General features: G+C 43.8%; 1 protein-coding gene across 1 annotated transcript in view; it reads left to right on the forward strand.

The window, feature by feature from the left end:
- The first annotated feature begins 1,590 nt into the window (after positions 1–1,590).
- Positions 1,591–15,275, forward strand: part of LOC118420109 (neurochondrin-like) — a 34,327-nt gene continuing 20,642 nt past the window's right edge. The window contains exons 1-11 of the mRNA XM_035826812.1: positions 1,591–1,765; positions 2,120–2,247; positions 2,701–2,760; positions 3,454–3,532; positions 4,138–4,194; positions 4,337–4,393; positions 4,692–4,748; positions 4,841–4,897; positions 5,003–5,163; positions 5,624–5,812; positions 6,152–6,267. Of these exons, the coding sequence (XP_035682705.1) occupies positions 1,591–1,765; positions 2,120–2,247; positions 2,701–2,760; positions 3,454–3,532; positions 4,138–4,194; positions 4,337–4,393; positions 4,692–4,748; positions 4,841–4,897; positions 5,003–5,163; positions 5,624–5,812; positions 6,152–6,267 (1,136 nt within the window). The remainder of the gene's footprint in view (positions 1,766–2,119; positions 2,248–2,700; positions 2,761–3,453; positions 3,533–4,137; positions 4,195–4,336; positions 4,394–4,691; positions 4,749–4,840; positions 4,898–5,002; positions 5,164–5,623; positions 5,813–6,151; positions 6,268–15,275) is intronic.

The following is a 15,275-nucleotide window of genomic DNA, read 5'->3' on the forward strand; positions in this document are numbered from 1 at the left end:
ATTTCAACTACGAAAAAGTTTTTAAAAACAGTGGTTTTGTTTCTCTTTAGTAGACTGTACACACTGGGCACAACAAAGGTGTTTGTTGTTTTAGGAATTTGACCCGAGGCGTCCGTACGGCAAATCACTGGAGCTTTAGCCTTGAATAACATTCTTAAAGCTGGACTCAGTTTCTAAGCCGAGGGTTTCAATGGACTCCCTGAGCACAAATGTTGTTGTAGGGAACTCAATGACAGCATCAACAAGTAATAAATAACGAGTGCAACAAAAGGCTAACAGTCGTGTGCTGGAAATGTTCTCCCTATGTGGGGTTCAGGCAGGCTGTTTGCTATGTGTACACATGTAAGTACATTCTGTACTGTTATACAACAAACTACTTAAAACCGGGAGATTCTGCAGGCTTCAGTCTAGACTCTCCAGTCTAATTTTGTTTGTTCTTTCTGTGATTAAAGAAAATACTGCTAAACAAGAGGATCAAACTGTAAACAGTGTGAGAGGGGAAAGTGTATACCTTGGTACACACAGTTCAGGGAGTGGATAGGGTCATGGTCAGGTTCAAGGTTTCCTCACAGCCTTCTGTTGTCATCTTGTCCTTTTGGAAAATTTTAACTTTGAAATATGGGAACACTGAAGAAATGACTGGTGTGGCCCAGTGGCTGGTTACTGGTTATTTGATCAGATCAAGTTCTTTTCTTATTCAAACATATCAGGTAAAATTACTTTTTGTTACATCTGTATGTACATGTATGTGTAAGCTTTGTCAGCATACAATATGTGAGTATCGAAACTATTTGTTTCCCAAGTCAGAAAATGACCCACACTTTTGAACCTAAATGTTTCTGTTCTTACCCCGACTATGAAAACCCTGCTCTCATTACGCCTCGGGTGTCAGCTGGGATGTTTTTTCTTAAGGCAGGTGTTTGAGGTGTGCCTTAAAACTTAGGTAGGCGGAACCCCTTAAGTGGTTTAAGATGTCCTCCAAAAGGCTTTCTCTTAAGGTGCCCACTTCAGCATTTTGACTAGTCTTACATTATGTGATCAGCTTACTGTTTAACATAAACATGGACTTTTTTTACAACACAAGAAATACATTATTTCAAGTACTAGTTAACATTCGCAGTTCCAAGAATTTAACTGTAGAGATTCCACCAAACATCTTATATCCTGAAGGTATTTAATTAGCCATGATCTTCAAGCTTTTCTAAGCCTCCTTGATATGTAACTTGAAGTGCCCAAAGTCCTCTTAATTAAGACACTGAGCAACAGCAACATTTCAGTAACATAGAAAAGGGCAAGGCAAACAAGGAGATTAGCTGATTGTGTAAAGCAGCTTCCCCACAGCTTGTTTGTAGTCAGGGCTGTCTCCCGCTTTAAGCATTTCCCCTCCTACTCATTGTTGGGAGCCCATGTTGTTGAATCAGTTTCATGTCCTGAAGTTCAGCTTTTTTTTTGGATGGACAAGGTAATTTTTAAATTTCCGTCCCAGTACAGAGGGACAGGTCTTGCGGAGACAGCCCCAGTTTAAACTAAGCACAGCGTCAGACGCCTACACTTATCTACAAGTGTGTAAGGTCCTAAAACCTGTCTAAGATGTGGTTCCCGTTCCCCAGCGACTCCCCGGAGGACCAGACGACCCATAACAGCATGGTGGAGGACTGTTACCAGTGCCTGCTGGCCATCGGCGCCACCCAGCCGGGCCGGACTCAGCTCATCGCAAGGGACTCGGTACCGGTGCTGTGTCAGGCGGTCATCAAGAAGATGTATGGTAAGTAATAAGAAATAATCATATCATCATGAAAGCAGTCTATGGGACCTGTCTGTACCTTTGTACACCATAGATTCAATTTTTCCTCCCAAGCACGTAGGAGACTCTTACAGGAATAAGATCAAAGGTCCCAGGAAAGTATAACACAGTGTCATGTATTTTGTTTGTTTGGAACAGTTTTTTATTCATGAGAGGTTCAAGTTATGTCATTTCCTGTTGGCAATTCTTTGCACGTCTGTTGCCATAAGAGAGCCAGTTGTGAAATTCGTTAGACATTAGCAAGACAACCAAAAAAGAAATTTTCTAAAACTAAAACTTTTTACCGAGGCCTTCGATTTCTTTTTGTTTTTGTAGGCTATGCCCAGGCTATGCAGATTATGAGACAGCTGCTGGTGGAACACGGGAGGGAACTGTGGAACAAACATGGAGACGCACTCACACAACTACTCACAGCCATGGCCAAGGAGTTCACAGATGCAGATGTGAGTACTGTAGCTAATACTTTAGACTTTAAAGGCCCTCAACTACTCACAGCCATACAAACTGCAGCCAAGGAGTTCACAGATATATTATGTGAGTACTGTATATTAGACGTTGGACTTTAAAGACCCTCACCTAGTCACAACACAACCAAGATTTCACAGACACAGATGTGTGGAATTGTCCTTTTAGACCTTAGTGTTATACTTAGACCAAAGTTAGACATCCAGTCTCTACAGCTGGACATGAGGTAGAAATTACTTGCAAACATTTTGACTGATATCCAGCACTATTCTTCAGCATCACTAGAATGAATTGAAGGAGTCAGCACTGATACATGAGACGTACATTGTATGTAACTGCCACTACATCTACTGTTACACTCTGGTCACTCCATGACAGTCAAATATAATTGTTTATTTGTTTGTTTACTTGACTGTTTGTTTATTTCCCAGGACATCAGCAAGTTTGTCCTGTGTGAGGATCTGGGCCTTCTGCTATCAGGGAGAGACAAGGTGAAGTTTGGACTTTAATAATGGTTTATTCAGAAGTCACAGTTGCCACATTGCAGCCAATGGCTGAATTGCTTGGGAAACTTTCCATTTCATATAACATTACACAAGTTAAAAATTTCAATCAGGAGCTCTAAATATACTGGTTAAAATCATCGATCAACAATGTTTACATGAAGCAAGACCATTACAGGCCATGCAATTAGAGGACATTTGATATAAAAACTTTTCATAGAATATCATAGGATCATACATATATAAAACTTTGAGGCAAATACTTCAAAACACAAAGAGTATGTATTAAGCGAGGGCAATTAGGCGTTCAGTAATCTAATTGTCATTAAAAAAAGAAAACATCGCTTCGTGGCACAAGCAGACTTTACTCATTACTGGTGCATCCATTCCTGCTCGATAACTATAGCACAGACACACACTTAGCTAGTGTGTACCATTGAATAGCCAAGTCAAAAGATTGAGGGGTTGTGGGTTTGATTGCTGACTTTCTTGACTAGGTCTTTTGCTGTTGCACTTTGCATGACTTTTCTCAGTTCATCCAGATGTAAACATAGTAGACTTCAGTTGGGGAGTTAAAGGCAGTGTTAGAAGAGGGTTAGGTTCCACCTCTCAATCTCTCAATACCCTGCTAGGTTGTTATAATTATATCATAATTTTCTTCACGCTTTTTTTTCCATCCAGGATGCTGGAGACTTTCTCCACTACAACTGGGCGGAAGACGTCTTGAACGGTCTCTTAGACATCCTCGGGAGTTACATAGGTCAGTCTTAGTTTGTTTTCCCTTGCGTATGTTTTGCTAACTGTTAAGAATTATAGTACAAAAGTAGTCCGTGTATCCCTGATAACTGCATGGTTATGAGTTCATGACAAATAAGCCCTTTCACAGGTCCAACTGCACATGCATACCATGTCATTTATGTCCTTCATTCTTCACTTTACCTGGTAGCTTCCAGGTTTGACCATCCAACATGGCAGAAACTATACCTTATGCCATTAGTACATGAGTGCAAGGTAGCCAGGCCCAGAGCAGAGAATTTTTTTTCAGGGACAGGTGCCTGTCCCCACACCCCAGAACCTGTATCCTACCGTACCCAGTATTCTACCTAGTAGACATGTATCCTGTATGGTACCTACATGTACATGTATTTTGTTCCCCAGGCCCAGAACAGAGAAACCCTACTGGTCTCCCTGATGCTGGACCACCTCGGTACCTGTACCTACACACCTGTACCTGTACCTACACACCTGTACCTGTACCTACACACCTGTACCTAAACCCCAGTTCCTGTACCTGTACCCTACCTTGTGTGGTAGCTACATGTGTGTGTGAACATGACATTGTTCATGTTAACTGTTCCTCACCAGGCCCAGAGCAGAGAAACCCTGCCCTGGAGCTGGCCTCCCTGATGCTGGACCACCTCAGTACCTGTACCTACACACTACTGTACCTGTACCTGTACCTGTACCTACACACCTGTACCTGTACCTGTATCTGTATGGTACCTACACACCTGTACCTGTACCGGTACCTACGTGTACATGTATTACATTGTGTGTTCCCCAGGCCCAGAACAGAGAAACCTTGCCCTGGAGCTGGCCTCCCTGATGCTGGACCACCTCAGTACCTGTGCCTGTACCTGTACCTACACACCTGTACCTGTACCTACACACCTGTATCTGTACCTGTACCTGTACCTACATACCTGTACCTGTACCTATACCTGTATAGTACCTACATGATTGTACATGTATTACATTGTGTGTTCCCCAGGCCCAGAACAGAGAAACCTTGCCCTGGAGCTGGCACCCTGATGCTGGACCACCCCAGTACCTGCACCTGTACCTGTACCCTACCCTGCCCTGTATTGTTAACTACATGTGTGTGTGAACATGACATTGTCCTGTTTATTGTTCCCCAGGCCAAGAACAGAGGAACCCTGCCCTGGAGCTTGCCTCCCTAATGTTGGACCACCTCAGTACCTGCACCTGTACCTGTACCCTACCCTGCCCTGTATTGTTAACTACATGTGTGTGTGAACATGACATTGTCCTGTTTATTGTTCCCCAGGCCCAGAACAGAGAAACCCTGCCCTGGAGCTTGCCTCCCTGATGCTGGACCACCTCAGTACCTGTACCTACACACCTGTACCTAAACCCTAGTACCTGTAACTGTACCCTACTCTGTGCGGTACCTACAGTACTGTACATGTACATGTATTTTTCTCTGCAGGCCCTGAGCAGAGAAACCCTGCCCTAGAGCTGGCATCCCTGATGCTGGACCACCTGGGTATCGAGTGGGCGATGTCCTGCAATGTCAAGTTCGTTCTGCTGCTGGTGAACTTGGCCTGTGTGGAGGTCAGGATGGTGCTGGAGGACCCCGACATCAAACAGGTCTATTTGTTTATTTGTTTGTTTGCATAATTAAATCTGTTTCAGGGTTTCATTTTTGTAAAGTAGAGTTGATTAGGTTGATGTTATAATAGCCTGGATTGGACAAGAAAAAATCATGATGGATGCCTTGAGCCAATCAGAACCTTTGTAACAATGTTTGCCAATGCCTGAATACATTGTGCAGTAACTTTATAGTCATGTGCAGAAATACTGAGTCATCATATTTCTGTCTTTTCAAGTATATGCTGATGTCAGCCTGTTATAACAGACAGCCATTTTGGTACATGTACATTAATCGTGTACAGAAACGCTAAGTCATCATGTTTCTGTGTTGTTTACTGACAGGTTTTCCTGAAGTCTTCCTTGATGTCAGCCTGTTATAACATCCTGTAAAAAGCCATCATGTTCGTACATGTACAGTAATACTGAGACTAGGAGACACATATTCTGTCTTGCCCAGGTTTTCCTGAAGTCTTCCCTGATGTCCGCCTGTTATAACATCCTGGAGTCAGCCATCATGTTCGCGTCCGTGACCCCTGACCTCCCGCTGGACCCCAAACAGATCGAGCAGTTTGTTGAGTCTCTGCAGGGCGCGTACGTCGGGGTCACGTTCTTCCTGGCTCAGGTCGCACAACAGCCGCAGGACACGGTGAGGGGAACTTTCTTTAATGCTTATAGTTATTTAAGTTACTGTTGTACATGTAGTACTATCATCATCATCATCACATGTAGTACTACATTCATGTATGTCCAGTATTATCATACTGCTATGTGGGTCCCTGACATGGGTGGGCAGCAGTCAGTGAGTCTTCACACCAAGCTTCCTAGCAGCTCTGTCAAGCGGCTCACACTAGCAAGGCCACACACATTGATGTCCTTCTAGTGTTGATATAGTGTTGTAGCAATAAGTTAGAGGTAATTAAGATGTAGCTAATAATAGTATCACACCAACAAAGCCACAACACAAATACATGTATTTCTGTTACAGTGGTCCCACCCACTAGTGACGGCGTCAGTGCGAGTTTTGGGGGCGTGGCTCGCAGAGGAAACCTCAGCGCTGAGGGAGGAGGTCTACAGGATCCTGCCGTTCCTCATCAAACTGGGGTTTGTTTGTTTGTTTTTTGTTTGTTTGTTTGTTTATGTTGGGGGCGTGGCTGGCAGAGGAACCCTCAACCCTGCCTTTCCTTATCAAACTGGGGTTCAATGTCCACAAGATAATACTTAAACTGGAGCAGCTGGATACAATATTGGAAACAGACGTTTCAGACTGTCACTTCATGCTTTACTCATCATTCACTTCACTCAGGTTGTAAGGCTTGAAAGTTCAGTGCAGTTGCTAGAAACCTTTCTGAAGCAAATATGAGCTTATTTTTGGTGCCAGCATAAACCCTGCAGCTCATGACCCACCGCTCTTCAATTTACATGTTCTCATCATCATCATCATCATCATGTTCTGCACGATTTGATGTCACAGAAACAGTGGATTGCTCACTCCTAATTGAAATCAGCATTATTAATTGACATCAGGGTCGGTTGTGAGTTCAGCACCAAGGACAGGACAGTGCTGTTTTTTAAAAAAAATGGTCCATTTCAAGTGAAAGCTCTTAGAATAGTTCATTCTCACAATTTTTCTTTCAATATTCACTTTTGGAATAACAGTCTATTTTTGCATGGTGTGAGATGAGGTTGCAGATATTTGGCCTCTCCTTGGTTGAAATGGTTGAAATATGCAGCATTTTCTGGCAAATTTTGCCTGTCTCGTGTAATCTGAGACCCAATCTGGAAACTTCATGTTTTCAGAACTGTTCTCAGATTGATCTGAGGGAATGTGACAAAGGAAATATTTATCTGATGTATTCTTAGCAGGTGCCTTTCATTTGTCTGCTTCCCTGCCCACGTATGTCTGGCTTCTGACCTGGTGAATGAACCAACGGAGTCTGTTCTTTGATACATAAAAGTACTTGTTTGTTTGTTTGTTTGTTTATTTCGATCATCATTAGACTAAGTAGTCTAAGTTACCATGCTTGTTATTTTGTGCAACATTAGCAAAAGAGTACATACAATTGATATTTGTAAACCATTTTATCAATTTATTTTTACATTGATTCAATAGAATGACAAGTATTATTCAGTGATCAGGTAGAAGTGTGATGAAACAACTAACAAAATGACTCTAGCCATGATATTTTGTCTAAAATGGTTAAGCAATTATGTGTAGCATATTCTGACTTCCATGTACCCAAATGTCCTCCTTTTTTTCTATTCACCTCAAACCTTGTATATACATACATATTATAAAATTTTCAATGATTATTACTACAATATTAGGCCATGTTGATTTTATTATAAAATTGCCATTTCCCAAAAAAATGTTTTAAACCACCCTGCAAATTGTACAAATTTAAGGTGCTGTAAAGTAGGCATTTTATGCTGTAAATTTGAATTGCAAAAATCGATACTAATATCATATAATGCAATGTAAGTAAACTCCACATTGAGGATGTGGAAGAACAAAATGAAAATCTAGTGTTTGGTATACCTCACTCAGTTTGTTTACTCATTTGTTCCACCTTTCTGTCAACCTAGATTTTATACACAACTTTTCTTTTGTCAACCTTTTTTTAATCACACGCTCACATCAGCTTTGGGGTTCCCACAGGATGTCATCCATGTAATTAAATAAACACGGCCTTCCAGCAAAAAATGCATTTACTATACTTAAAGGCTTTTCATTCATCACAATATGAAACTCCAGTTTAAGATAGAATCCCACACCTAAACAATATTTACAGCAATAGACAAGCACACTTCAAGCTATCCCTTAGAAGAGCTCTACCGGCACAGACAAAACTAAAAATCACATCAAAGTTGCTTATCGTAAACCTTACCTTTTCAGGCGCGTCATAAACATTTTCATTAAATCATATTCTATGCTATGTTTTGTCATTGGAAAGAAAAGGAGAGCGATTTTGATCCAGTTGTACCTCACTGAAGACTCAGTAGAGCTAGTCTTCCACTGGTCGTGACAGAGAAGACAGATGCTATGTACAGCATTTACAGGTTCATTGTTCTGGGGAAATTCCCCTAGCTCTTTACGACAAGCACAATGAACAGTGGACTAAACGTCCTGTCCTAAGGACTGCGACCCTTTCCGGTAGCGTGCATGTCAGATGAGCGACACAGTCGGTATCAAACTCACAGCTTCTAGTTCCAGAGGCAGGGCTGCTAACCACTGAACTACGCGCGCTACGCTAAATTGGATCCTTTTTACTTTGTAAAGGCGACATTGCAAAGGAATGCCATCTTTAATGTCACATTGGCTCTGTCCTTGGTGCTGAATGTAACCGATAAATGTGGAAAAGCTCCAATCCTGCCTGACCAAATGTTGTTACCTGTACTCGGTGCCTGTCTGACCTGCATTAGCTCTGTACATGATAATGTCTATGGTGAGTGCATCATGTCGGAGGAGTTCCCTCTCTGGTATACCAAACCTTCTTCAGTACAGAAGGTTTTGTAGTTTTTGATCCACTTGTTTTGTTATTCAAATTTTATTCAATACTGACAGTAGATTTGGTTTGTTGTTTGTGCAGTTTCTGTTCCATTCTCCAAATCATCTTCAATAGAGTAGATACGGTTTGTTGTTAGTGTCATAGCTTCTGTTCCACTTGTGGCTGTCCCATGTCCGCCCTCCATACCTTCAGTAGAGTAGATGTTGTTTGTTGTTGTAGGTACAGTTTCTGTTCCAATATCTGAATCTTCTTCAGTAGAGTAGATACGGTTTGTTATTGGCGCCATAATGTCTGTTCCATGTCCAGTAGAGTAGATTGTTGTTAGTGTCATAGCTACCTCTGTTCCCCCTCTGACTGCCCCATGCCCACCATCCAAACCATCATCAGTAGAGTGGATGGTGTCTGTTGGTGGTGCTGTACTTGGTCCTCCATCCATGGCCGCCGAATCTCGGCCATCCAAAGCTCCTGTGGGATTTTCATAAACATGGTCTACTGTTGGTGATGTAGTTTGATTGACAGGCTGGTGTCCATGATTGACAGGCTGGTGTCCGTGATTGACAGGCTGGTGCCCGTGATTGACAGGCTGGTGCCCATGATTGACAGGCTGGTGCCCGTGATTGACAGGCTGGTGCCCATGATTGACAGGCTGGTGCCCATGATTGACAGGCTGGTGTCCATGATTGACAGGCTGGTGTCCGGGATTGACAGGCTGGTGCCCATGATTGACAGGCTGGTGTCCATGATTGACAGGCTGGTGTCCATGATTGACAGCTCCTTCCAGGGTGTTGATTTTAACATAGAGCAGTCTAAATCCTACAAGTATGAGAGCCATTGCCACTAAAGATCCCATCACAATGACGGTGATGTACAGAACTGGGAGTTTGTAGTCTTCTGGTGTTATTGTTGTCCCTATGGTCTGTGCTGAGCTTGTTGGTGTCACAGACAGAGAAGTTTTGTTGCGCTGCAGGGTCCCCTCTGTCAGAAACATGACTGAAGTCACTGGTAAGGCTGTAGATTCTGTGGTCGGCCGGCGTGCTCCACAACTGGGCAGTCTGGCAGACACGTCCGACAAGTGCAACTTAGTCAGGTCAGGCGGACTGGCGCAGACATGCACGCCCAGTTCCAGGCTTCTGACGACAAAACAGGCCGAACAGCGCAAACAACAGACCTGTTGTTTCCCCTGACAGGCCTGGAAACAGGCTAGCTTGTGAACCAGCCAGGAGAGGTCGCAGTCACAGCGGAAAGGGTTCCCGTTGATCCACGCCTCGGCCACTTGTGGCCGCCCCAGCTCGGACTCAGAGAACGACGCCAGTTTGTTGAAACGTAGGTCAACTTTCTTCAGCTTCGGGAGTGCTTGATGACGGTGTCCAGCTTTACGTACCGAAGTCTGTTTCCCATGAGGAAAAGGCCTTCCAGATTTGGCAGAGCGCGCAAAGACAGCCAGGAAAAGACTTGTATGCTGTTCCTGTTTAGGTCCAGCTTACGCAGCCGTCTTAGTGGCGGGATGTGCGAGATGTTTGTGATTTGATATGAATAGGACAAAGTGAACCCTTCAGCGTTGGTTGGGATGTCGTCAGGAATCGCCGTAAGGTTTGTGTTGGAGCAGTGAACCCATGCTGTCCGTGAGAACCACAACTGTTGTACACTGCATGCCGCCGGCAGACAAACACAACCCGACCACAGACGTGCAGAAGTCATCAGCAGAAGCAGTCCACTTACTTTCATGTCTCAGCTGCTCAATACCACCTGGGTAGTGAGATTACCACAAGTTTGCTTCAAGGAGGCAGATGCTCAGATATATATCAGAAAGTTTCCCAGTTTTGTTGTGCCAGCTTGAAAAGTATTAAGTTGCTGTGCAAAAGTGGAACTGATCGTTTTTGTCTTCCGCAAATACCTTAGTAGCATCATGCATGTGTATCATACATGTTATACGCATGTCTGTCCTGAAGGCAGCTCATGTATTATATATCCCACACTGTGGACCACATACTGAAGACTAGTTTTGTAATCACAGAATGTATTATATGTCCCACACTGTGGACCACATACTGAAGACTGGGTTTTGTAATCACAGAATGTATTATATATCCCACACTGCTGACCACATACTGAAGACTAGGTTTTGTAATAACAGAATGTATTATATATCCCACACTGTTGACCACATACTGAAGACTAGGTTTTGTAATCACAGAATGTATTATATATCCCACACTGTGGACCACAAACTGAAGACTAGGATTTGTAATCACAGAATGTATTATATATCCCACACTGTGGACCACATACTGAAGACTGGGTTTTGTAATCACAGAATGTATTATATATCCCACACTGTGGACCACATACTGAAGACTGGGTTTTGTAATCACAGAATGTATTATATGTCCCACACTGTTGACCACATACTGAAGACTAGGTTTTGTAATCACAGAATCCATCGGAAAACCTCATGTTTTTAAACATCTACTCAGACAGTCTTGGTGGACAGCAAGAAAAGGTTATTGCAGTGCATTTCTGCCCATGCACATGTTGGCAACGCATTTATCTAGGCAATTGTCAGATGCTGGTTTAGAACATATACTTAGATATACATTGTAACTTTGAAGGCAAACTTAGTATGTTAAGACATTTCTTATTTCTTGATTATTGTCAGTTTTGCAATATTGGGGACAGCAGTTGCTCACCATTAACAAACATGTATAAATACTTAGTCTAGTAACGTTACTACCCTTAGAATAGTTAGATATTGTTTTCTTCTTTGTATTCACCATGTACAGGCTGGGCAACCAATCGTCTGTTAAGCTCTCTTTGAAACTCTGTAGAGACCGTCCCAAAGGCCCCAGTCCATGAATACCCTCACGTTGTCACTACTCTGAAAGTTGCATTTTTAGATTTCTAGTCAATAACAGATCGGTCTGAAGAGAGATCAGATATCACTGGATAACTTTACGTATTTATATTATTATATTTCAACCATCAACCACAGGTATTTTTTTTCTCTTTCTCCATAGTGGTGTTTTTTCTTCTTCTAAATCGATTCATCTCTGTCATTTTTGAGCCACATGACCTGAATTTTCAAGACTTACTTACTTGACTTAATCCTCTTTGCCCCTTCTGGAGCACAGGGCCTCGGTGAGATGCCTCCACCTTCCTCGGTCTTTGGCGGTTGTCTTAGCTTCCTGCCACGAGGTCTTTGCATGTTGTAGGTCCTTCATGACTCCTCGCCTCCAGGACAGCCTAGGTCTTCCTCTTCGTCTTTTGCCGTGGGGGTTCCATTCTAGGACTGCCCTCGTAATGGATGGTGGGGGTTTTCTCAGTGTGTGTCCAATCCACCTCCATTTCCTGCGCCTTATGGTGACCTCCACAGGTTCCTGGCCAGTTCTCTCCAGGAGGTCATGGTTGCTGATCTTATTTGGCCACCAGATGCCAAGGATGTAGCGAAGTCTTACATTGATGAAAGTTTGGAGTTTCTTCATGTTGGCTTGTGTTAGGCCCCAGGTTTCACAGCCATATAGTAGGATGGACTTGACATTAGATTCGAAGATCCGTAGCTTTGTTCTTAGGGAGATGTTGAATTTTCAAGACTAGGCTGATTTTGCAAAAGTCCTTTTTTCAGATAAAGTGTTTTTGGCTGCTTCAAATGGAGTATTAAATGGAGGTCCCATGTATGGGGAGAGTCACACCCCATGCATGTTAAAGAACCCCCACACGTGTGATGGTGCGGTGTGCGATGGTGCAAAATCCTTCCAATCTAGAATTGGTGATTCTCTAAAAATCACCTGGACTCCAGGAAGAATAGTGATATATCAGTCAGTATGGAGATCTGTAACCAAACCAAACCAAACCAATTGGATTGTGTTTACTTTGCAATGGCAACATTGCAAAGGAATGTCATCTTTTATGTCACATTGGCTCCGTCCTTGGTGCTGAAAGTAACCGATAAATGTGGAAAAGCTCCAATCCTGCCTGACCAAATGTTGTTACCTGTACTCGGTGCCTGTCTGACCTGCATTTAGTTTTGTACATGATAATGTCTATTGTGAGTGCATCATGTCGAGGGAGTTCCTTCTCTGGTATACCAAACCTTCAATACAAAAGGTTTTGTAGTTTTTGATCCATTTGTGACTGCCCCATGTTTGTTATTCAAATCTTATTCAATACTGACAGTAGATTGGGTTTGTTGTTTGTGCAGTTTCTGTTCCATTATTCAAATCTTCTTCAATAGAGTAGACAGGGTTTGTTATTGTTGTCATCGCTTCTGTTCCACTCATGGCTGTCTCATGGCCACCTTCCATACCTTCAGTAGAGTAGATGTTGTTTGGTGTTGTAGATACAGTTTCTGTTCCATTATCCAAATCTTCTTCAATAGAGATACGGTTTGTTATAATGTCTGTTCCATGTCCAGTAGAGTAGATACGGTTTGCTGTAAGTGTCATACTCATAGTTTCTGTTCCCCCTCTGACTGCCCCGTGCGCCCAATCCAAGTCGTCATCAGTAGGGTGGATGTTGTCTGTTGGTGGTGCTGCACTTGGTCCTCCATCCATGACTGCAGAATCTCGGCCTTCCAAAGCTCCTGTGGGATTTTCATAAACATGGTCTTCTATCGGTGTTGTAGTTTGATTGACAGGCTGGTGCCCATGATTGACAGGCTGGTGCCCATGATTGACAGGCTGGTGCCCATGATTGACAAGCTGGTGCCCATGATTGACAGGCTGGTGCCCATGATTGACAGGCTGGTGCCCATGATTGACAGGCTGGTGCCCATGATTGACAGGCTGGTGCCCATAATTGACAGGCTGGTGTCCATGATTGACAGGCTGGTGCCCATGATTGACAAGCTGGTGCCCGTGATTGACAGGCTGGTGCCCGTGATTGACAGGCTGGTGTCCGTGATTGACAGGCTGGTGCCCGTGATTGACAGGCTGGTGCCCATGATTGACAGGCTGGTGTCCATGATTGACAGGCTGATGTCCCTGATTGACAGGCTGGTGTCCGTGATTGACAGGCTGGTGCCCGTGATTGACAGGCTGGTGCCCGTGATTGACAGCTTCTTCGGGGGTGTTGATTTTAACGCAGAGCCATCTGAATCCGAAAAGTACAAGAGCCATTGCCAGGAAAGTTCCCATCAAAATAATGGTGATGTGCAGAACTGGGAGTTTGTAGTCTCTTGGTTTTACTGTCGTGCCCGTGGCGTTCAGGAGAGAAGTCGCGATGGTCTGTGCAGAGCTTGTCGGTATTGCGGACAGAGTGTGAGTGCGGGTTCCATCTGTAGGAAACATGACTGAAGTCACCACTGTAGGTTCTGTGGTCGGCTGGTGCGCTCCACAACCGGTCAGTCTGGTGGACACTTTGTACAAGTGCAACTTATTCAGTTCCTGCGGACTGTCGCAGATATGAGCGCCCAGTTTCAGGCTTCTGTCGACAAAACAGGCCAAACAGCGCAAACAACAGGCCTGTTGTTTCCCCTGACAGGCCTGGAAACAGGCTAGCTTGTCAATCAGCCAGGAGAGGTCGCAGTCACAGCGGAAAGGGTTCTCGTTGATCCATGCTTGGGTCACTTGCGGCCGCCCCAGCTCCGACTCAGAGAACGACGCCAGTTTGTTGAAACGTAGGTCAACTCTCCTCAGCTTTGGGAGATGCTCGATGACGGTGTCCAGCTTTACGTACCGAAGTCGGTTCGCCATGAGGTAGAGAGATTCCAAATTAGGCAAAGCACGCAAAGACACCCAGGAAAACCATTCTATGCTGTTCCTATTGAGGTCCAGCACACGCAGCTGCTGTAGTGGTGGAATATATGAGATATTTGTGATGTGAAAGGAATAGGACAAAGTGAACCCTTCGGCGTTGGCTGGGATGTCGTCAGGAATTGCAGTAAGATTTGTGTTGGAGCAGTGAACCCGCGATGTCGGTAAGAACGAGAAACGGTGTACGCTACACGTAGCCGGCAGACAAACACAATCTGACCACAGACGTGTAACAGTAATGAGCAGAAGCAGTCCACTTACTTTCATGTCTACTCAGGTTGTCCTCAACAGTCCTGGTCAGAAAGAGATAAAATGTACATACCACGAGTTTGCTTCAACCAGACAGGTGCTCAGTTCGGTGCACTGCCTTGGAAAGCAAGTTGCTGTGCAAGAGTGGAACTGATAGTTCCCTGTCTTCAGCAAGTACGTGTATCCTACATGTTGTACACATGTCTGTCGTGCACTTTCTTGACGGCAGCTCATGCATAATAATTATTATATATCCTAGTGGCTGTTGACTAGATACTGGAGACAGGGTTTTGTAATCACAGATTCCATCTGGAAACTTCGTGTTTTTAAACATCTACTCAGTCTTGGTGGAAAGTAAGAAAAGGGTTATTGCCAGTGCATTTCTGCCGATGCACAATGTTGGCGACGCCTTTCTATTCTAGCAGGCACGTCATCAGAGGCTGGTTTAGAGCATAAAGTATAACTTCTGAAGGCAGAGTGACAAGTGAGACATTTTTTAACTACTGCCAGTTTGGCCATATTCGGGACAGCAGACATCATTAACACACGACTGTATGAATTAACCTACCCTCAGATATTGTTTTTTTTTTTGTATACACCAATTAAA

Source organism: Branchiostoma floridae, chromosome 7 (assembly GCF_000003815.2).
Source record: "Branchiostoma floridae strain S238N-H82 chromosome 7, Bfl_VNyyK, whole genome shotgun sequence".
Taxonomy (NCBI): domain Eukaryota; kingdom Metazoa; phylum Chordata; class Leptocardii; order Amphioxiformes; family Branchiostomatidae; genus Branchiostoma; species Branchiostoma floridae.